Raw genomic sequence first — 24,750 nt, 5'->3', positions numbered from 1 at the left:
AAACATTGGTAGGATGTTAAGCATATACAGACACACAGACTAGATAAATGGAATCAAGAGGTACGAGTGAAGCTGTGGCGACGCCCGCACTGACCGACTGAGTGACTGGTTCGGAACACCTACCTTTCGCTATCGTTGGTGTCGCGCTGGTCGCTCAGTGCGTTGCGATCGTGCGAGTGCACCGGATGGACCGGGTGCGGATCGGCACTCTCGTAGATGCCTTCGTCGTCCTGGTGTAGATGCGTGTGGGACGAGTGATGCGAGGAGTGGCCCGCGTGCGATGAGTGTCCGTGGGCGTGCCCATGGTGGGTGTGATGGGCGAACGAATGAGGCGAATGGGGCGAGTGTGATTGGTGTGCTGGGTGGCGGCTCGCCGGATGGCGGTAGCGGCCGGTACCGCTGCTTCCGGGGCCACCACCGTACGAGAACCGGGACTCGTCGTCGGATCGTGGCTGACGGCAGCGGCTACTGTAGGGCGGCAGTATAGTGGCAGTTTTCTGCGATTGAGCTAGTTGTTGGTTTGAGCTGGGGGGAGGGAACAAAAGGAGGTTAATTCGGTGTACAGTCCGTCGAAATTCGCTACCTACCCATGCGATGATTCACTACAAGCGGCTGAACTATCTACTCTATAGTGGCGATCGACTTCGGTTTCGGACATGCGGATATCTTCGGACCCGCTGGGGCTCATGTGGCGTGACGAGTGATGCTCCAGTTGTCGTATTAGATCTTCGAGGTTTCGGATACGCAATGGGCCGGCCGTCGGTGTGTCGTCATCGTCCTGAGGATGCTGCTGCTGTTGGCGATGATGCTGGAGCAGTGCCGAAGTGGCTCCCGTATCGCTTAGTATGTGCTGCTGGGGATCGCAGATGTTCTCCTTGGAGCCGGTCCGTGAACTGCTGCTCCGTTTGTACTCCCGCTCAGTCGGATAGACGCTGGGTGCCCCCAGTTGTAGTGCGACACAATCGGACAGCGTCTTCCGGAGCAGTTCTTCGCTGATGCTACCGGATGGGGTGTTGGCGCTACTACGCGGCACCTGGGCGGCCGATCGTCGGAGGGCTTCGAGGATATCCTCGTGATAACCATTGAGGCTCTTCATCGTACGCTCGACATCCGAGACGGGACCGACTACCGCTGCGCCCACCTGGCCACCTGATGGAGGAATAGTGGATTCTTGCTGAGCTATCAATTCGAGATTATCGGACTGTGTATCGTCGGGCCACTTTTCTTTATTGCCATCGGCTAGCACTAGACCGAATCCGTGCTTTTTAAGTATGCCCTTCTCTGGAAGTTTCGAGATATTGTTTGGGGGTAGATCGATGAACGATACTGTCTCTTCTTCGCCTGCGCAAACACGCCGTCCGACAGAGATGGGATGGCGCATGTTTTTTTACAAGTAGTGGGGGCGTGTTTTTGTTTTGGTTTTCGGAATATGGGGGAATACCGACCAAAAAAATCGTGGAAAAGAAGAAGAGAAAAAAACCAAATTGCGATTCGAGTTTCAGTAGTTCAAACCGGGGCTAGTCGAAAAATTGTGTTTATCAGAGAGTGAATGAGGAAAAAAAACGTGTCACTGAGACACTGACGGTGGCGGTTTCCTTATTTTTGTAGTTTTTTTTTATAATGTTTGCATTGCATTGTTAACACGATAAAGGGGAAGGTCAAGGTTGAGTTCTGCCTTCCTACGTTCATCATTCTAATTTGATGTGAGGGAGCGGGGAGATAAGGTTAAAGCGGATAAAAGTGCAGGTTTGTTGATGCTTCTAAATGATGACAAACGTTAGGTTGATTGTAGCTTGCTTTCAAAAATCGGTTAGCTGGTGAAACGTATTTACAGCTTAGTCTAAAGCTAGAAAAAAAAACTGAACGAAACTCAAAATCAGTGAAGCATTTTTGCGGTTAATTTCCCCCACAGTATGATCTATCATCTACCTACACCCCAGTTGTAGATCTGTTTTATTTTTTGTATTTCTGCTGCTCAAATGGGAACGTTCAGAGCGATTTTACGATGCAACTACATTGTCATGCTCGTTATGCATTGGTGGGGGATGAATAAGGATGGCGAATGGTCTATAAAGGTTGTAACACTCTCCAATCCCTCCAATGCAACAGTTGCTATGGTTTGCACTGTACAACAAGGACTTCACGCTTATCCACGAACAGACAAGCACAATAGCGATAAGCTCGTATCCCAGCTTGGAGTCTGCAGCACTAAATTCCATTTTTCTGAAGCTTTACATTATTTAATTTCACCCAGCTCCCCCGTCCTCCTAAAAACACAACCGAGATCATCGCAAAGCATATTAACTCGGTTACAAAGAGAGAGAGAGCGAAGCTTTCGGTTTCCATAATAACGCAGTGCAGCATCCTTTCGCGCTTTATTACACTCATCGCGTCCCCCCCGTTATCTTCATTATGGGATGGATTTTTCCCGGGTGTGGCAGAGGGTGGTAAGTTGAGAACTACTTCATTTCGTACATCGACGATGAGAAGGACGATGATTATGATCGTAGTTGTTGGAGGATTAAAGTTATTGAAAACTTGGCTTCTGCTGCGGCGCCAGGGCAGTCGATGGCCACATTGTTCGCGGCCCTTCGTATGGTTTATTTTAGCTGCCATTCAATCTGTTAACAACCGCGTAAAACGGTCCCCGGACCGATGCGCTGACGATGAAGCCCAACATGAGCACAAACGGAAGAGCATATTACGAGGAAGCTCGGAAGAAAACCGCTTCTTCACAAGTTTTAATCTGGCGAGAATTGAGTTCTACAGCCAATGCCACTTCCGAGGCTGCACAACTAGATCGGAAACACGTGAATCCCTACAGATGTTGCTGGATGGACGTTGAAAGTTCTATTTCAAGTCCGAGTGCAGTGCAAACCATGTTTTTTTTTGTTGATTGGGATTTGTTGAGGTGGAAAATTTTGACCGTTCACATGGGCTCAAAAGGGCTGTGTGACTATCGGGAGGAGAGGTTTAAATTGTTGCACAGTGGACAAAAGAGAGCTATGATATTAAGTATATTCTAAACATATTTTTACTAAAAGCCCATTTTCATTTGCTCGCTGTTTTTAGGGAAGTAATCTTAAGAGTTTCTTATGAATTAATAATAAATAGTAACTCAAATAAGTCTTATGATGATCGAATGTTCAGAAAAAAAGATGTGTCCCAAAGTACTTATTTCTACTACCAACAACGCTTCCTCTTCAATAGATGGAGTAATAGTAAATCGTTCTAAGTTCTAAGTAAAATACATTACTCAGCGTGCCTTTTCATTTTAAATTGGGTTTTTTATTCATTTTCTATTGTGTTCGTTTTCTTTTTTCTTATGTCTTAGTTTTTTCTTAAGTTTTTAAATTTTTTTATCCATTTAACCTGAGTTATATGTTCTCTAACTGAGTTCCGTCATATGTTTTCAAGTTGTTATTTTCCCGTATTATCCTGTGTGTTTATTTTTTTTCGCAGTTCTTGTATTTTCTAAACAACCTTTCTACTTCAATATGTTTGTTATACCTTATTGCTTTCAATTATTTTCAATCCTGTTGTTCGACTATGTGTATATTTTTACTTTCTTCGTTTCTCGTTGCCTGTTGGTTGTAGTTATTGTGATCTATTTTTTGAATATTTTTTTTCATTTGTTGGCTTTGTTGGCTTTTTCCCTATTTGTTTCGATTTTAGCTTTTTCTTATCTTTTTTTTTCATCTTGGTTTTGTTTTTTAACTTTTCTAGTTCCGATTCATTTTTTTTTTCTATTAAAAAACTGTTTGCCAACATTATTTGTTCCAATTATTTATTGATTATTATTTAGTTTTTTTTCATTATACCTGTTTTATTTATACTTTCTATAGTTCGCAGTTTTTTTTATCATTTTTTTTCTTTTTTTCTTATTTTTCTATTTTCAATTTTGTTTTGTTTTGTTTTGTTCACGTTCGTTCTTCTTGTATTGAACGACTGTTTTTTTTTCATTCATTTTTGTTTTCTTTGTTTTTGATTTTTCTATACATTTTTGGTTTTATTTTAACGATACGTTTTATTTTCTGTCTCTATTTTGTGTTATTCAATAATTCTTGGTTCGTTATTTGTATACTGCATTTTTTTTTGGCTTCAAATTAACTGTATTGTTGTTTTTGATTTACTTCGGTTTCATAAGAATTTTTGTCTCTATTTTCCCATCTGTTTTCTATAGTTTTCTTCCTGGTTTCTTCAAGTTTTTTGTTTAATATTTCCACAACACAGTTTATTTCTATTTTATTCATTTTAACTAGTTGGTTTTTTGAGATAGTATTGGTGGCAATTTTCATAAAAATCATCAAGGAATATTTTTGTATGAAAATATTTGTACTAAACGTGTACTAAACTAGTACTAATTTTTTTTCTTCATCTTTCCAATTTACGAGGATGGTTTCTTGTACAAAGTTTATTAGCCAATAATATGAAAATTTTCTAAAGTTACAACTATTCAAAAAGCTATAGTGTATGAGATATTGAATTTTTTGGATAAAATGGACAAAAAACTTTTATTTTACTTTGTGTACTAAAAAAATATTATGAGTTTCTAATTATGAATCTTTCAAACTTTGAACTTTGTCGCAGAAATAGTATGGCTTTGGTATGTAGTGTTTGAGATGTTAAAAAAACGAGAATTTCGATGTTTTTTTTTAAATGGGTAATTCCATACAAAGTGTACATACCACTTGGACACGACCATCACAGATACTCAAAGTTCACAGTTGGGGGGATTATTCATCATTGTTCATTATTCATTTGAAAAAAAAAACCCAATTTTGGTATCGATTGGAATACCCCCCGCTCTGTGGGACCCCCTGTTTATTGTAAAGTCACGCTTTTTTGTTCAAAATCTCTTTTTTCTTTTTCTTACAATTCGTAGACGTAAGACGTCCGAAAAATACTGATAGATGATTTTTGAAGAAAATAAACCTCCTTGGTTCCATCCAGAAAAAATATAAGTTTTGACCGGAAGTGTTGCCAGAAAAATTATTTTTGTATTTGAAAACTAAATTTACATTTTTCGGCAAATGAAGCCATTTTGATTTTAAATTTGATAATTTCATCGTGTTCCTAGGAAAATTTCACATGAGAAACAACTTTAATCCCGAGGTAATATGAGCCAATCTCGAGATATAACATTTTTACGAAAAAAGTTGTAAATTTCGTAATTATTTTATTTTATAATTTATAGACGTAAAACACCCGAAAAATAGTGATAGGTGAATTTTGAAGAAAATAAACCAAGGAATCTAGAAAAAATATTGTTTTTTACCGGAAGTGTTGCCAATCGACACCAAATTTGGGATTTTTCCAAAGTGACAGTAGATGAATGATTCTCACAACTTTGAGCAAAATCTGTGATGGTCGTAACCAAGTTTGTACTTTTACGTGGTCCCTTCGTGTGGAATGACCTAAATGTAATATCTCAATTAGTGCTCAACCTGAATCTCTCAGCGCTGAAAGAATATTAAACTCAGTGTATGTAGACAAAATTTCAGTTAGGAACTTCTTGGGGCCTTTACACTGTGAGTAATTTTGTAAAATTTTTCAAAATTTGGAAAAAAACGTGCTATTTTATTATGTCTACGGAGATGTTGAAGAGAATTAAATATGAACTCTTTTGGTCTACAAATGTTTAGTTTAATATTTACAATGAACTATTGAAGTCTTATGAATTCATTTTTTTTCAAATAGGATACTTTTTAAGATACTAATTATAAATCTCGTGAATAGTTGTGACTTTGGAAGAGTTTCATATTATTGGCTAATAAACAACTTTGTAAAAGAAACCATCCTTCTAAATTCAAAAAAAATGAAGAAAAAATATTTAGTACTAGTTTAGTACACGTTTAGTACACATAATTTCATACAAAAATATTCCTTGATGAACACGATCGGGAGCTATTAATTTTGTTTCGCTAGGTTGCAATCCTGGACCACTGTGCAGCGTAAGGGACGAGAGAAGCCGAATCAGGAGCCGCATGCTCACTGCGGCTATGTTTCAGAACAGGAACTGGGGCCGACTATCGGAAGCAGTACGAACACGCGGAGCAGGTGTTTGCTAGCGAAGAGGACACCTATGCTAGAAACGACTCACGGAGCATGATGAGCAAAACAGGAACAGGAAGAGGATTATGAGCGACGCCGCAAGCTCAGTTTTGCAAGGCCGCTGCTAAGTTTTGCGGATGACATTGTTGTAATCGGTATTGACCGTAGAGCCGTGGAAGAGGCCTTCAAGCCTTTTAAAAGAGAAAAAGCAGCGAGGTTGGGCTTCATCGTTAACTCTGCCAAAACGAAGTACATTGTACTACGTAATCAGCTAAGAATTCTTAGTTTCCAAAGTTGTTCCAAACTAGCGCTGTATAGGTCGCTGATATTCCCTGTGGCACTTTACGGACATAAAACAGGGACGGATGGATTTGAAGATAAAGTATGGCATAGGCGCATGAATATACAAATATGCTGATCTAGTGAAGGTGATACAGTGTGACAGGATTCAGTGGGCTGGACATGTAGCCAGGAGCCTGACAAGAGAGTCGGTGAAACAACAATAGCTAAGTGAGAAGGTGCGACGCGATCATTGGCGCGTAAACCATTCTCCGGCGGTAGAGGAAGTGCTTCGCCAACCCGAGCGTCTGTTCACCAAGATTGTGCGGCTCAAAACAACATCTGATCTTTATCCTTCGGCTGATCAACGTCCTGGTGCCAGCGTGGGACTCTAAACAGAGCTGACGCGATGGTCCCCCGGTGAGACTGGGGGTTGGGGAAGGCCCAACGAGCCGCTCCGGAAAACAAAATGTTACAAACAACGTAATGGATAATACGGATTGGAACAATCGGCATGGACCTAGGCAACGAAATAAGGACTACGGTTGGAAACTTGGGGCATGGAACTGCAAATCACTCTGCTTTTCAGGATGCGACAGGATAATCTACGACGAGCTACATCCACGCGCTCCCGTGGTATGGTAGTCCGAAGTACCTTCTTTTCCCCCAAATCCACCTGGAGATCACCCGACCGAAAGACAGAGAACCAAATCGACCACGTTCTAATTGATGGCAGGTTCTTTTCCGACATCATCAACGTTGCGAATATAGATTCGGACCACTACCTAGAAGCTCAAAGCTATCGACGGTGATTTACTTTTTATTTGTTTATTGTATTGTATAAAAAAAAATCATCTGACTACATATGGTCTCAATGATCTAATGTAAAATATAATTAATAAATATCACAAGCGGCTGCGAATATGCTGACGGAAGGTTTTTAATGAAACATTAAAATCGAACAAGTGGTACACGTCTTGGAATCGTCTGCTAACACTAATTATCGGGTCGCTGTCGCCATAATGTAAAGTGTTTCTAGAAGGTTATCGTAACCACTGTCTAGACCTTAGAATGCGCTGAGGTGCGTAGATTTGGAGTTGATCAAGCAATGCAGGACAATCTCGGATTGCAAAATTTTTGATCCAAAAATTGCTTGGTTGGCATTCCGACGATCGGTTAATGTCTCGATTCCTAATAATGCACAATGGTCTCTATAGGAAGGCAAGTCATGCGGGTGCGTCCAGGGAAGATTACGTAACGCATATCGGACAAACTTATGCTGAACTGATTCAATTCTAGAAATCCACAACTCTAAATAAGGCGACCATACACTCGAAGCGAATTCGAGAATAGATCTGACTAGAGAACAGTACAGAGCGCGTAGGCACAATGGATCGGTGAAGTCGGCTGCGACTTTCGAAATAAAGCCCAGTCGGCGGTTGGCCTTCTCTATGATAGATGAATAGTGCATTTTGAAAGTCAGCTGGTGATCTCACGCAAAAGTTGGAGTGTGCGTAACCAGATCATTTATGAGCGAAATTAGCGCATTTACTGATTAAAATTGGAACCAGTACAACGCCAGTGCGTTAGGCATAACGCATTTGATGCTCTAGCGGATTTCGAATGTATTGCGCAGCTCCAAACCACTACACTTAAAAGGCATCAGCCGATGTTCAGAAGGTTGGCATCGTAATAACAGTGCAACCAGCAATCAATACTGATAAATTGGGTACTGACTCCATTGAAGAAATCATTGTCTGATCGATTCACTTTCATGAATCAGATCATTTGAAAACATCATTCAATCATTAACAATAAACAAAAACATGAGATTAGTCCAAAACATTTTGCATTCAATTATGACTCTGGTTTCATTCACATGCATTCGGTTCTGCGTTACTGGCACCAGCGTCAATAACTTCCGCGGCAACAAGGCTCGCTATTGGCTGTTTCGGTTGCTGACGATTTTTAGGGATGCACGAGCCGTTGATACGCACCGGCTCGCGAAAGTAAAGAACGGTTTTTTGAGCGTCTCGAAACTGATTGTTCGCCCGAAGCCGAAGTTTACCGAGACATTACGATTTTTGTGTATATGATACATATTCTGATTTTGATCTCTATCAATGTATTCCTTGTACAATTTTTGCGTTATGCGTATTGGTTGTGCGTTGGTTGTGCGAAGTCAGAGCAAATTCTGTGCGAATTGAAAGGACACATTGGATGATTAAAGCTTGAACTTTTGCGTGTAAGAGAACACCTAGATGGTCGACACGATTCAGAACAATTCCGTCGATTGAATAGCTGAACAGAATGGGATTCTTCAAACGCCGATATGAGATAACACAGCATTTCGCTATACTAGTTACAAGGTGGTTCAGTAGGCACTATTTGGTGAAGCTGTAGAAGGTTACAGTCGTCTAGCTTACGGATCACGAGGTAAATTTTCAAATCATCCGCATAGATCAGCGCACACCCGATTGACAAAATCAAGGAGACATCGTTAAAGAACAGAGCGAATAAAATTGGTCCTAAATTGCTTCCTTGAGGAACATCACACTGCGGACTGAATGTAGTCGATTTAGCTGACCCTATCTTAATGTATAACTTACGGTTGGTCAGGTAAGACTTCAACCAATCACAGAGTCTACCGGAGAAGCCGAGGCGTCGAAGGTTGGCATCCAATATTTCATGGTCCACCGTGTCGAAAGCAGCTTTCATGTCCGTATATATCACGTCAATTTGGACACCACTGTCCATATAACTGATACAGAAGGAAGTGAACTCACATAGGTTGGACTCAACAGAACGCTTGGAAAAGAATCCATGTTGAGATGGCGAGATAGAGCATTTACATACTTCGAGCGTCGCCTTATTAAGAATGATCTCAAAGCATTTCGATCCCGCAGACAGTGAAGTTATTCCACGATAGTTATTGACACCCGTTTTGTCTCCTTTTTTGTATACTGGCGTCATACACGAGCTTTTCCAGATTGTGGGGAATGTCCGACTTTGCAGTGAAAGATTGAAAATTGCTCGCAAGCGTTCTATCAAAATATCGGCGCATTTTTTCAGCACACATGATCGAATACCGTCCGGCCCAGCAATAGATGAAATCTTCAACTTCGCGAGAGCCGTCACTACCATCTCCACACTGATATTAAACACATCTATGTTGAACAGCTCCCGTAAAGGCTACGTGCCGCAAGCTGATGTGTGCAGGAGCTTGGACGGCAACCTCCTAACGGACAAGTGTGAGGTAATCGAAAGGTGGAAGCAGCACTTCGATGAGCATCTGAACGCGAGGACGGTCCACGATCAGAGGACAACTAGATACCAGCCCCCGATTTCCTGGAGGCGTAGGAGTAGATTGGTTGGCTGAAAAACAGAAGAGCTGCTGGAGTTGACCAACTTCCCAGCGAGCTGTTGAAATGCGGTGGAGAAACACTGGTTGGAGCCGTGCACTGGGTCATTGTCATTCTGATCTTTGTGAAGATGAGCAAACATGAAAGGGAGGGGTTCACGAGTAGACAGTGCCAATCTACCACCTCGAGTTCAAGTTGGTGGTGATGGAATAGAGGTGGTCGATGAGTTCGTGTGTCTGGGCTCCCTGGTAACTGCCGACAACGATACCAGCAGAGAAATTCAACGGCGCATTATGGCAGGACATCGTGCATACCTTGGTCTCCGGAGCACGCCCCGATCGAGGAGAATTTGTCGCAGCACCAAGTGAGCCATCTACAAGACGCTGATCAGACAGGTAGTCCACTACAGGTATGAGATATGGACTATGCTTGTGGAGGACCAACGCGCCCTTGCGGTCTTCGAGTGGAAGGTGTTGCGTACCATCTTCGGTGGACTGCAGATGGAAAACGGAGTGTGGAGAAGGCGAATGAACCACGAACTGCAGGAGCTGCTTGGGGAGCCATCTCTCGTCCACACCGCTAAGATTGGCAGGTTGCGGTGGGCTGGGCATGTCGTAAGGATGTCGGACGACAGCCCGGGATGATGGTCATTAGCCGGAGAGGTGAACAGCGGGTAAGGTGGATCGAGCTGGCGAACTGCAGCCATGGACCGAGTGAAATGAAGACGACTCTATGTCACAAAATATCAAAAAATTGGTCGCAGTGACGAAAATACCCAACACGGAAAAAAAGACGACTCAAACGTACGTGCCATTAGGGTTTCGTATACAACAACTGGACGTCAATACGGCTTTTCTTCATGGAGTGCCGAAGGAGATTCTCTAGATGGAAGTTTTTAAACGCGTCAAAGCGAAATGAAGCAGCGCATGCAAGTTGCAAAGGTCGTTATATGGATTAAAACAACCACATTCTAAATTCTAAAAACATTTTACCTACATTTGAATCAACTAGCTCAAACCGATGTGGGGATATGAGTTGAAACCATCATCATCATCATCATCATCATCATCACCAAGATGTTGGAAAGGTAAGTTCAATTTGACTTGGCTGATTGCAACCTCGCCAAGAGTCTGATGGAGAAAGGACCTCAGCTGAGCCGTACCAAACCAGTTGTTGTTGACTGATTTGCTGTTTAAAGTCTACGGTTCTACGGTTTTTGGACAAGTCGCAAACAAGTGACGGAATCGATGTCTGCAAGCGAAGCGCTAACTGGTGTTGTTTGGTTGGTCGGAATTCTGGAGGACTTCAACTTCAAGGCGCCGGTGAGTTCCGAAAACAACGAGGCTGCAGGGGAAGCGTACCAGTTATGGCAATACCTAAAAAGGTACAATTTTGAGCATGAACCAGTTATGAAGTTTAAATGAAGTAGTACCATAGCTGATACCATTGCCCTTATGCGATATAACCATAACTGGTGCACTTGCCATAACTGGCTCACTCAACAAGTTTCGTATGTTTTGATTTTTGTTCTTGTTCTTTTCTGCCGAGACCCCTCGGAAATTGACCTGTCAAAAACGAGCAGAAAACCGCTTTCTTTCCATTTTAAACACTGTACAGCAAACCCATAGAATGAAGTTCTACTTTTTTCAGTATTTTGATTTTCCACATGTTCCAAGTATTTTTTTCCCTATCTATTTGGGTTTCTGTACAACTGCCTAAACATCCATTAGGTTATGGGCCCAGTTTGCGTGAGTATGTAAAACTGATACATAAAACGAATGATCAGGGAGGCAAAAAATGCCCGGGTGCCTCAGTTCGATGGATCGAATTATCGGCAGTGGAAGTACCGGATGTCGGTGCTACTGGAGGAGCACGAACTCCAGTACTGCGTCGAGCAAGATCCTGCGAAAACGGAGTTGGTAGAGAAGCGAATTAAAAAAAGGATAGGTGTTGTAGATCTTTGTTGATTTCCCGGATTGGCGATAATATATTGGAGTATATTAAGGATCTGCAGTCCCGGAGGGCCCTCTGGTTTGCTTGAAGCGGGTATTCCAGCGGAGTGGCATATCGTGGGTCGCCTCTCTCCATCTGCATAAGAAACTCTTCACATCGCAGCACGACGACGGAAGGATGTAAGAACGTTTTCTAGCTTTCGAACGGATCAAGTCGACAGTCGTTACTAAACAGTGCGATGAGATCCATGCGCGTGCCGTAGCAAGTGGTGAGTTGATCCGAGTTACTTTTTAAAGAAGCGCGAGTGTCCGATCGTAAAATAAAAATGGCGGGACTGAAATTTGTGTTCGCTGAAACTCGGAAGTGATCTCAGTTGCAGTACACCACGGTAAACCCTACGAGAGGGACTTCCATCGGCAGAAGCCATTCAAATCTCTAGTGAGCATAGAGGGTGAAAAGTTTTTCGTGGCATTTATCGACAACTGTAGTCGGTTTACGGTAGTAGGACCGATGTGATGAACTCGAAAGAGGAAGTGTTGAATAAGTTCAGAGAGTTCGAAGTTCGGAGCGCGTATTTCTCGGTTTCACTACGAAAACTAGGGAGAATACATCGGTCGCGAGTTCAAGAACAGCGTGAGCGGTCGAGTGAACCGGACGCTCGTGGAGAAGGTTAGATTCATGCTCGACGACTGCGGCGTTGCCCTCGATCAGTGGAAGATAGATGTGTTCGTTCACATCTTCGAAGAAAGAAAGAAAAAAGATGGACGCGATCTCCTGGAAAGGGTTTATCGTGGGCTACTCCCACTGCGGGTATAAGAGTATAAGATGCCATGAGCGCAAGGAGATCGTTTTAGTCTTCGTCGAGGGAGAATGCAAAACGAGTTCGGAGAAAAGTACGAAGCTCGGCAGCAGTTCCGATGTGTTTCCGGTTCGTGTAGTTCGGGACGAATGCAATAGCGAATAAGGTGATGGACTGGAAGGAATGGACAATGAATTGGACGGAGCTTCGGACGGACAGGGCACAGATTCGAACCACGACGATGCGAATGAAGCTTTCGGTGGTTGTGTTGATAAAACGATCCAAGAAGACACAGCAGAAGGAACGAAAGATGCCTGGAAACTCGCGGAAGGTCGTCAATCAAGCCAACTTAGAAAGCCTCCGGGTTGACATCGTTTCGTCGACAACCTGTCAAGGTCACTAGCGGACATGAAGAAAAGACCGGAGCGTCTGGACACCAGGCGAGCTGTTTTTACTGTAGCGAACGAGTAGAGAGCACCAGATGGACGTGAACACTCCGTTAGACGAAGAAATTTCTTCTTTCGAGCAAGGCCAGAATCTGAAGTGCCGTTTCAAACGCTTATTGTACGGCTTTGAACATTCATCACGGGCCTGAAATCCGAGGTACCATGTCATTGTAGGGTGACTCGGGTTCACCAGAAGCTTGAGCGATCCATTTATCTACCGTAAGGGATCTAGAAGCAGCCGAGTTATCCTAGTGTTGTACGTGAAGGACCTACTTGTAGTCGATCGTCAACTGAAGGCGATTGAAGCAGTAAAGCTGTGCCTGGCGAACCGTCCGTGAGGAGATTCAGCGGGAGGCGTAGCTGTTCGTGCTCCAAGTAATTCTTTTATTTATTTAGTTTTTCGTATCACTGACTAAATATATAATTTTCTTGATGTTCGTTCTCTACTCTGTGGATTTCAGTGAATACTTTCTTGTCATTGCTTTTTTATATTTGTACGTTTTTATTTTATTGTTTATCGGTTTTTGCGGTGTTCTTTTTGAAAGTTTCTGTCCTCTTCAATTTGTCTATACCATAATTTAATTTCTTCAGTTTCCTGTTATTTTTCCGTTTAATTTTTGCGTACAATTATTCAGTTTGTTTTATCAGATTACTTGTTTTCATGGTTATGTAGGTTTTCTGGGTGCAGTTGTGTTTAGTGTTAATTAACTCATTTGTTCCCTTCTTTTTCCTTTTTTCACATTCCTTTTTATTATGTTTGCTTACACTTTTTACTGTTTTTTGTTCTCTCTTGTTCAGTTTTTTTTTGTCGTTTCTTGTTATTTTTTTCAGCTCTAAATTTTCTTTATTTTCTTGAAAACAGAAATTTCCTATTTTTTGTGTCTATGTCTATGCTTTTTTTTTTGTTTGAACTGTATTTTTTCATTTTTAACTTTAAGAAAATAATCTGAAATTTGTTCTCCTTGGAGACCAATTTTAATTAAGGTTATAAATTATTGTTGCGCGGTACTCAAGCACTGCTTTTGTTTCATTCGCTTTTGAAACTAAGAATTAAGTAGGTTATTGTGATACAAACGATGCCTAATAGTGGGTAAAACTTTTTCTCTATTTTTTTGTCTACTGTGCAATGAGAGGGAGGAGGTTAGATGAAAAACCAAAAAAAAAAAACCGTATCGAACATGGAAAACTCAAAACGATGATTGTGAGGGCGGTTCTATTAGCAAGGAAAATGCTTTTGATTCTTGTGGCTCTAGAAGGCAAATCTGGTTATCACAGTAATTTCAAGGCTGTCCCGCTTAACTTGTATCGATGGGGTTTTCGAATGAAAGTCACTTACCGGAATGCGTTGGATCCTCTTCGCTGCCCGAGGTTCCGGTCATCCTGCGGATCGATTTGTGATCCCTTGGAAGAGTAGAGAGCATGATGATGGTGGACGTTGCCGTCGTCATCGTCGTCGAAGCCGGGTGGGTGAAGGAATGTGAAAAGGGGAAACAAACCGCGATTAGTTTACAGCTTTAGGAGCGAACGGGTTGAAAACGCTTCAGTTAACTACCAAGAAAGGAAGAAAAACTAGCCAATTACAGACATATGAGAAACGTGTAGCGACCAGAAAAAGAAAGTTCAAATTAAAGTTCACCGAAGCGCTTTTTGATTATTTTTTTTTTTTGTACAAAAGTAGAGCCAACTTTCCTAAAGATAAAACTAAAATACAATCTCGCTAATCATTTCTGGTGGATCGCGGGGATCAAGCTAGAGTTTTTTTTTGAACTAAAAAAGATTTGGTTCCACTGAAGATCTCTTCGTTTTTTTTTTCTTTCAATGGTGGTTGGTTGTGGGTTGCTGCTTGCTTAAAATGCACACACACGAACGATCTTTTTTTTTGTGATAACTGATTTTTTTTTTCGGCTAGGACAAAAGTCATTTGGCAGACTATGGAACACTCTAAGTAATTATCAATAAGTATAATATAGTAACCATACGTAGGTAAGCTAGATTCGAAAACGAAACGATATAATGTATATATTTATAAATGTTTGAATATGCTGCTAGAACTGGCATTTGACTAGAAACGAAAAGAAAAATAAGAACTGGACTTGAGCATTGAAATGTTTCACAGCAATCAAAGTGTTTGGGTGTGTGCGTGTAGGTGCGCGCGCGTGTTTCTGATAGAGAGAAATAGAGGCAGAGGTAGGTGCATTGCGTGGATGGCTGGATGGATGGGTGTGTGCGTGTATGTGTGCTTCTATATATGTGCGTGTGTGTGTGTGTTATTTTTGTTGCACGATGAACGTTTTTCACGCTCGCAGTAATCGAGAGCGGGTTTTTGGCTGTGGTTTTGTGACTGTAGAGATTATGGAAATGGTTTGTTTATCAGTTTCGAAAACATGCAAATCCGATACGCTGATGCAGGGCCACTTGATGGTTGACTGTTTGTTCATAATACAATTTGATAAACATGTAATGATAGAACGGGTTTTACACTGTAAGCAGATTTCGTTCGATCCCGTGTTGTTTACCGAAACGGTAAACGGGATTATCAACGGATCAGCTGAATAAATTCTGTTCCTTTTTTTTCGAATAAATTAGTGATGTTATTCGGACTTTCGTTTGCTATATACATTAACCATTTGCGTTCGAAAAAAATAAACAAACAAATTACTAAAAGCTTTCCCTTCCCGGGGTACAAAACCCGTTCATTAATTATAATTTTTCTACAACGCAGACTAACACGATTTTGGCGCTATTAGTGCCGATGAGAATTATCTCGCTAGGAGTTGGATTGTGCGTCTGATGTACACCTCGTTTATTATTGTTTTGCTTCTGTTTTTACTCACTGCGACGGAGGGGATGAGATTGCGGAAGGGCGCGATAAAAAAGAAAATGCTTTCCCGGAAGTCCGATAACTAAACAATATGTTTCTTCACAGCAGCAACGAGGTAATTAATCACCTGGATGCGTGGGTCATCCTTTGACGCCCGGATGGACTGCCAGTGGGTGTCCCTGGTATTAAGCTGCCGTTTTACCACATATTTCTATCGCAAATTGCCGTGCGTCTCCATTATTTCCATTATATACAGCCGAAAAAAGATAGATTGTACCAAATTTGAGGCTCCACTCAAAATTACTGATCAACCTTTAGGCAGGTAGGTAAGGTAGGTAAGTTCAACCTTCGAAAATAGGAAACACAACAAAACCTTCAGGAGAATATGTAAAACAAACAATCCTACCCCGTAACGAAGGAAAGTAGAAAAAGGTTTGTTACCTACCCATCGAAGGGACACCCTGCCGTAGAGCCGAACCTGGGGGGCTGGACAGAGCAGCCATTAAATTCACCAACAAACCGGCTCAGCGGTTTTTTTCTCTGCCGTCCCCGGAACGCTTTTATGCAACTAACGCTAAGAAGGTTCCGTCCCTTTTGGGAGGTACGGTGGAAAAATAAAATTCTTCCCAACGTGTCCGGGAGAAAAAAAGGGCAGCAGATTACTCGTTTCTATGCAATCTACAAAACAAAACCCGCCGGGGATTTCGCTGATTAAATGGATTCAGCAGGTTCCTGCCATGGCATTTCAATCAGTATCGCTGCTGCTGCGGAGACGGTGGGGGAGATGGCCTCCGTCGAGAGGAAAAGAAATCGGTCTCTAAGGGCGAACCGAAAAACACCCGCACGGGTGTTTTTTCTATTTTCTATGAAAACGTAGACGTTTTCAGGTCAAATTTGTGGAGAAGTGCTGCGAACTGCAAAAGTATTTTGAAGTTTCGCATTAGACGTGGTTCAAAGTGCTTTGAGGTGTTCTTGTTTTTGACAGGTCCCTTGTTATCAACAAGAAAATCCCATTCTTCGATTGCGACATTCCTGTATAACGAACTTTCCTTGTAACGACACAAAATTATCGCTTTTTTAAGCAGGATTTCTTCATTGTGACCTTCATTAATATTACCCAGACGCGCTATGCTATTGCACAGGGTTTGTGTTTGACATATTTTTTGGTCCTGTTTCCATTTCGAACCCACCGTGGTTTCATAATATTATATGAGATTTTGGGTCATGACAAGATGGCGTCTCTTAAAAGGCCTGTTATCATCTTCATGGTTGAGATAAAATATGGTATAATAAATTGAAATTGTGAATTTATCTGTTTACTTTCTTTTTTTAATCCAAAGAATTCAACATGTATTGATCACCGAACCACACAAAATATGGCATTTACTCGAAAAAAGTGGAAAATCGCCATAAATGAGATTGATGTTGAACACAACTTGGAAAATAACACATCAATAAACTAAATCACGATCAAAAAGCTATATATCTGATCAAAAAAGTTTTTTTTTAGAAAAAACGCGAAAACGCACTGTCCTTTTCATACTAAACCGTTGGCAAAATCACAGAAAATTACGTGAAAACTGTGTTAAAACAATGTAAAAACAATCCAGTACTGAAGTTTCCTCACACGAGAATCACAAAATCTGCATTAATAAATCGAAACGCATATTGAAGCCCGATTTGAAAAATCACTTTCTAACAAAAAGTCTCGAAATTCGGTATTTACTAAAAAGGGATTGTTGTAATGAAAAACGTAGTCCGATAAAATAAATACAGATTTTGATTGCAGACTCTTGCGTATTCACGCTTTTTGTGGTCGGTGGTCGGAATACTTTTAAAACCATGTTGCCAGTATCCTTTTAAAGTTTTGCTTTAAAAAAAATCGGGTGGTGGTTCGAATTGCTTGCATGCGTCAGCGGTGCAAAAAAAATCGGTCAAAATTTCACAAACGTAACTTTAATGATTTTCGAGAAAATTATCCTGAAAAATTCGAGCACGGTGTTTCATCTTAACGTATAATGTACAAAATGCCGAAAATATCCAAAAAGCATATGCAGAGCTCTTCATTAAGTTGTGTCATTATCGATCTTAAGGTAAGGTTATTGACTCTCAACTTGGCATATGCACTTTTTTATCGGTTTTTTAGAAGTGGAGATATACTTTTGGAAAGTAAATATTCAACCTTTTATAAAATATAAGTCTTCAGTATATTAAGGATTACTTTACAATTTTACTATTCCAGCGACATGAAAATTACATCATCTTATCCAGTGGTGTGAAAGCTATTAGTAGATGAAATTTATTCCACAAATTCTGCAATCGTATTGTGAAAATGTTGCCAGTTGGTGCCTTTATGCTGACCTACTAGGATGTGTATACCGATGCCACAAATCACACAAGCTGGAATCATGTTGGTAGAACCATTTCGTGCAGTTATATACGACCGTTTTGGTTGTTGGTGTCTTTCGGTTGACCCGCACGTTTATGTACGCCCTGCGTGATAAATTTTGTTAGTGAAATTATACATTTTATATGGATAATAGCCGAAAAATTTCTCAATTTTGAAGTCCTATGGCAAAACTGGGGTTTTAAAACAATGATCAAGAACGAATATCAGTTGTTCGAATAATTCCTTTCAATAGGTCAACAAATCTTAATAATACGATAATATCAATTGATATTTATCTATATTGTACTGTAATGTGATTCGCCATACTCAATATTGCAAATGAATCATAAAAATTTAAATATTGTAAATATTGTTAAACAAGCTTTAAAATTTAGTAATATATTCTAACAAAAGTTCGAAATTCTACTGCACTTTTCAATGCAAATTTGGGGGGTTCGGTGCGGGCACTCGACCTGTGCGGTTCGATTTTTCAAATACTCCGATTCGATGTAAAGGGTGACTTTTTGCTATTTGGTTTTTCGTGTATTCAGATTTGACAGTTCGTGCAACGTGCCACACATCGCGCGAATCAATGGACATATTGCGGAATGAGCTCGGTGAGCAATTCATCTCACGAAATGGACCGGTGAATTGGCCACCTAGATCATGCGATTTAACACCGTTAGATTATTTTTTGTGGGGCTACGTTGAGGCTCTCGTCTATGCGGATAAGCCAACAACAATTCCAGCCTTGGAAGACAACAATACACGCGTTATTCGCGAGATACCAGCCGAAATGCTCGAAAAAGTGACCCAAAATTGGACTTTTCGTATGGACCATTTAAAACGTAGCTGTTGCCAACATTTGAATGAAATTATCTTTAAAAAGTAAATGCCATAAACCAATTTATCGGCTCAAATAAAGATTTCATACAGTTTTGTAATTTTTATGCGTTTTTTTTTAAGAAAAACCAAATTCTTAAAAAATCACCCTTTATTTAGCGCTATTGTTCTCGATTGCTGTACGGCGTGTGCGGTTCAGAAAAGTGCCACAATATCGCATTTTACTTAGTCTACCCGTGGCATTCTTATTAAGCTCAAAGGGTGGAAAAGGTGATACGACATTAGGCGGTTTTGTACTACCGGTGCAAGTGACGCCAATGTTGAAATCCGTGGAAGCTACTAGCAATTTTGGTTAACACCTAGTAATCATACCCGGTGAGGGAGTTGTGACTAATCCAGACGAAGGGTAACAGTGGTTATGAGGGTTTGCTCGAGTTGGAAGATTGTGGATATCATAACGAGAGAAATAAAGTTTGGCGCGATCGCGTTTCTGTAATTAGTGATAGTTTCAGCCTTTTTTCGGCAGCGAAGCGCGTTTTCCGCAAGCGCCTCCCGTAAAACTGTGTTAGTGAGTGCAAGATAAACTTGAAAAGTAAGTAAGATAAGTATGAGTGTAGGTGACATTTTGCTGTGAATTTTTTCGTTTGATTCGTATGGCAGAAGGGATGAGTCGAAAGAAAGCAGTTTTATTCTCTCTATGCCTTTAGACGATTTCTTTTGTGTCTGTGAAGCGGGATGCCACATTTCAATCTGTATTTAAAATTTCAAAAATTATTTTACAGATTTAAAGTATAATTAACTGTATAAAATCTGTAGATTTCGATGAAATTCGCAGGGTTGATGCAAAAATCTGTAAACTGCATGTACAGATATCCGTATAAGAATTTTGTTCAAATATTTATATTTGACATAAAAATCTACATATGCGGCATCCTTGCTTGTAATTCCAGCATTGTAGAGCCTGGTTTTAGAATTCTCTTGCTCGACTGCCTACAGTACGTGCTGAGACTCGAGGGGCGCACACTGGAGGATTACCAGGAGCTTGTGATTCCTTCTTTTTTTGTTTCTTTTTTTCTACGAAATACTGTGATTTTCAGTCTGAATGTCCGGTAATGCCTTATCAAGCACCCTAGACCGAATTGGCCGAGACCTATAAGCTCAATATTCCGCTTAACTCTTGTTAAGTTTTACACTAAAGTTTAGAATTTATCATTCGTGCGATTCGTGAGATTAGCAAATATCTGATTTATTGCAAGAGCTTACGGATATTTTTGCCCGAATTAACGCTCATAATTTATGATTTTTCTAGCTTTTGAACAAACGTAGGCATAGATATGCTTTCAGTCAACAAACTTAAGACTATTTGCGTTTTTTTTTTTAATAAAATTATCAAAACTTTGAATGCATAAAGCTTTGCCTAATTTTTACTATTTAATTGGCAACACTCGCATTTACAACTAAGAGAAAATTGGCTTGAAATGTCGTGTCCTCGAGTGTCTGCTTTGTTGATTCTGTAATAGCGCGCATACCTTTAAAAATTGGCGCCTGCCGAAGTGTATTTTTTTTCTTCAGGATACTTGGGGATAGTAATGAAAAAATATTTAAATACATGGGTACTTCTGGCCGTAAATTGCATTCGCGCGCGCCGCTCGTATTGGTCCACGAGGTCTGACAAGAAAGTAACTCGTTGTTCGTTTTCGTAATGGATTAACGTCGCGCGCAACACTGTTCGACTTTGGTCACTCACCACGGCTCCTTTTCTGTAGTATTCGTGGAGATGCAGAGGTGAATTCTCACATAAATTTTCGCATGAGCTTGACCTTGACGACCGTACATTTCGTAGTTGCTTCTCCGTGATCGATCTGAGCTAGTGAAGCTGTACAGAGAGCCACGTAGGTACTGTTTTTCTCGTGCTAACCGCTCATGTGGATTTACTTTTGCAAAAGCATAGATGATTTTACGAAACGAAGTTTCTGTATCACTACAGTGGCGACAGCTGTCAAAATTGAAGAGCAATTATCTGTCAGTGTCATTTCAATTGAGGAAACAACCTAATCAACTCGTGTGGAGAAAAGAGAAAAGATATTTGGTATTACCAGCGGCATCTTGGATGACACCGCACCACTCTAGTTATACAGGTACTCTAGATGCGACAATTGACTTCTCATTTTTCTTTTTGTAACGACCGCCATTGGTTGATTTTTTCTGCAGCTATGTAAGGCACTTTCCCTTAATATTTTTCCCGAGGGGCAACGAAGCATTTTGCCCCCTCAATAATTGTAGAAAGTTTACATCTGTTTCTTCATTTTCCTGATAGTTTTATTTATTATTTTAAACTTCACAATTTCCACGCCATTTTACAAAATTGTGATCTATGGTAGTTACTATCAAAACTGCCATTCCAATCACTTAACACCAAGGCGTATCGCACGCAAAAAATTTAAGCAATATATTTCTGGCATCAGATAAATCAGATTTTTTCGAATCCCTCTGACCCCCCAATATTTCTCTGAAGTCGGCGTCCATGATTGCAGTGAACTATGAAATTTCATCTTATGAAACGTAAAAAGATACTCGGTACCCCCATAACGGTTAAATCATTCCCGAGCTAGTTTCCTCTAACGTACCTTAGGCAGCGTGCTGGAAAACTAATTAATTGCATGTTGAAGGTCGCTAGAGGTCAGAGGACAGAGAGCTCGCACTGCTGCTGCTTTGGGGTCTTTTTTAGATGATGAGAGTTTTTTCATATATCTGAATGACATTTTCTATAGTTGATCCATAATTGGTATGGAATTACTCTTCCCGAAAAGGAATTTTTTTAGGGAAGATTCTTGTCACAACAGTGAAGTTGAAGAAAGCGATCCTTGAATGGGAGAGTTGTAAACATTCTAAAATTTGTCTCAAAAATAGTCCACGAAATCGTTTGGAGAAAATTAACATTGCAAAAATATACCTTGAAATTTTTTAAAGCATGTTTTATATTGCTTAAAAATGAGGAAGATGAAATGTGGAAATGTTTGAGGAAATTTGCAGTTTGAAGTTTCAACTGAGTACCCCTTTTTGGTAATTTTTTATCATATTCAATCAAGGGGCTTTTGTGGCTGTCAAACTCCATACATTTTCCATCTACCACTTATTCATTCTGGTACCAGAGTTTCTGGTACTCACTTTCTGGTTGGTTTGCCCTTCAGTTTAAGTTGCAATAGAGTAAACGTCTCTAATTGTCGTTAAACATATTCTCGAATAAATATCGTTTTAGATGAATAAAAACAAGAACCTAACATTTGTTTTCAGTACATTGTGCACTTTCAATGAATAAGATAGGTTTTGTAGGCATTTGAAATGAAATATTGACGCCGTAATGAATTGATAATTGGTTGGCAGAATGTTGACGTTTATAGTCCCCTGTATTCATAATCATTATCATATTCAGTATCTACAACTGTTTCTTTGATGAAATTTTGATAGACGCGGAACAGTGGCGGAAGACTGGCAACAGTTAAGTTAAGTGCTGTCGCTGTGCGCGTTCTGCCTCTACATAAAGTGCGAATAACCTAACGCCGTTTTCTTCGAATAATATTGATGTAATTGATGAAAGTGCTTAGTTTGCCCTTTGCTTCTAACCGTACTAGTGGAGAAAGAAGCAAGCAGGTCATTGTGAAGAAGACAAGTAACATTAGTTTTTTCTAGTACAGGAAGAATAATCACCGGAAAATCAGGTTTGTTGGCAGCGCCGTCTGCAGGCGGGTAGAGAACAAGGCAATAGAGCTCCCCGTGAAAGAGAATTGCAGATTTTATTTTGTGTGCGATTGATTGATGAACATCAATAGGGTACTAAAGCTCTATCCCGTTTATAATGAAAATACAAAACAATACAAAAAATTAACGTACTTCCACGTCAACGTTGCACAGTGAAACTATAGTATTGTTCGAAAGCAAACCAAGATAACGCCGATAATAAGGAATACAGCATCATCATTGTTCTATGTTTCTGTGTATGCACTGTTAAATTATTTTAAAGTACAAGCCCTTCGGCGAAAACTGATGGACAAATTTGTCGTTGTTGTTTTTTGTTTTTTTAATGATAAAACCGAAGGATAATGTCAAAATAGAAAAATTAGTCAACCTTTTATTTTCGCATTTTCAGAAGTTGTCTGAATTATCTGATTTGCATAAAAAGGTATTTGTGAAAGCCAGCTTTATTCTGTTTATTTATAAAAGCAAGTTTTATCTTTAAATTTAGTCCGCTATTACTTTAAAAACTAACGAAAATTGATTTCACGCGCAGAAAAATCTCGACGGAAGATTGTCTCAATTGTCTCAAGAAAGTTGGTTTAGCCAGAGACATTGACCAAATCTTGTGTCACCGACAGACAAGTTCGGCGTTTTGACAATGAATTCTAGTCTATCTTTTTGTGATTGCACGTATGTGATTGCATTTTTTATTCTTGAGGCCTTGAATGCATGGAACATTACCACACATTTTTAAATTCAATAGATAGTGTTTGCGATTCTGCGTTTTGCACTGGAAACGTTTTACAAAGTTTCTAATAATTTTAGTGCTGCTAAACTAAGCACACTTTCAATCCTGTAGCAGTACAGTTCTACTGATCCCTTGAATTCAATCATTTTTGCGTTCAGGCCAATAAGGAAAAAAATCAGGAATTGTGAATCTGTAATCCTGGAATTTAACCCAAAAATTGCTGTAGCTTATATTTTAGCAATTTAAGCAATTGTAAAAAATGCCTAACATTTTACTAAACCCATAACATAACAATGATTACATTTCATCCATCAGAGTGCGAAAGCTATTAGCAGTTGAAAATCTAGCCCTCACAACGTTACACGTTCTACGTCATTTTCACACCATGTACTTCAGTGTAGTAAACAAAGTCTTATATCACACGCAAGAGTGTGAAGTAAAACTGCAAACTGTCATCATCTCGCGGCGTCGCGACGTCGGTCCCGGTCCCGCAAATCTCGTATAAAGTAATATAAATCGCCTATGATTGATGATCGACGACTGTTTTCCGAGCGCTGGGGTGCTGGAGACGCACGGTGCTGCGTGATAATTGTGGTGTGAATCGTGTTCGCTTTTGGGTGGCGTATTTATGGCCCTCCCGGGAGGAGGTGTCGGGTTTGTGCTTGTGTTTTTTTATTGTTGCATGCTACTCCCAGGAGACAAATTGTGCTTCGCTAAAGCTTTGGTGAGCTTTTTTCTTTGCTCTTCTGTTCTGGTGGTGAATTATGCTGATGGTTGTCGATTGTGCTTTCTGTGTTGCGCGTGTGGGTGGGATGATGGATGGATGATTTGTGGGTGTGTGTGTGTGGTTTTGGTTGCGCGGTATTAGAGAAAAAAGAAAGGAATCGGACCCATGCAAGAAAACTGTTTGTCTGTTGCGGGAAGGGGAGCAAAGGCGAGGTTTGGGGGGCTTGTGTACCGCATATAATAATCTTCGGGGAAACTTGCTACTTTTCAAGGGGTTCGCAAAATCGGAACAAACTGTATAGCCTGAATGTCTGAATGTTTTTGGACTCATGTCTCTGGTTTTGGGCCAAATTAGATGGAGGGACCTGATAGTTTCTGTGGGGGAAAACATCCCGCTAGAGTTGCTAGTGAAACTGCAAACTAACTCAAGTACCTGCAGCTGCTACTATTTATTAGTAGGAGATAGAAAGACAAAGAGCGAGTTGCGATGGACGCCGATTCCACCGGGTAAGCAATCAAACATCAAAGCGGCTTTCACTTTATTGGGCACGCGTCAGTGCTAGTAATGCAGCTTCGTACACACAACCAGACACAT

The 24,750-nt window shown here is 40.5% G+C and overlaps 1 protein-coding gene across 14 annotated transcripts in view; it reads right to left on the bottom strand.

Annotated features, from left to right (window-relative positions):
* The window catches only part of LOC129732887 (disintegrin and metalloproteinase domain-containing protein unc-71), a 932,421-nt gene that overhangs the window by 6,479 nt on the left and 901,192 nt on the right, over positions 1-24,750 (bottom strand). For 9 of the 14 annotated variants that reach the window (XM_055694387.1, XM_055694302.1, XM_055694312.1 and 6 more), the window contains 3 exons: positions 14,230-14,294; positions 588-1,341; positions 124-525 (listed from right to left, as the gene is read on the bottom strand). In XM_055694387.1, coding sequence (XP_055550362.1) covers positions 124-525; positions 588-1,341; positions 14,230-14,294 — 1,221 coding nt within the window. The remainder of the gene's footprint in view (positions 1-123; positions 526-587; positions 1,342-14,229; positions 14,295-24,750) is intronic. The other 5 variants (XM_055694294.1, XM_055694368.1, XM_055694359.1 and 2 more) reach the window with 3 other exon arrangements.

This window comes from Wyeomyia smithii, chromosome 1 (genome assembly GCF_029784165.1).
Source record: "Wyeomyia smithii strain HCP4-BCI-WySm-NY-G18 chromosome 1, ASM2978416v1, whole genome shotgun sequence".
Lineage (NCBI taxonomy): Eukaryota > Metazoa > Arthropoda > Insecta > Diptera > Culicidae > Wyeomyia > Wyeomyia smithii.
Note: the sequence above shows the minus strand (reverse complement) of the source record. Positions and strands in the feature narration are given on the sequence as shown.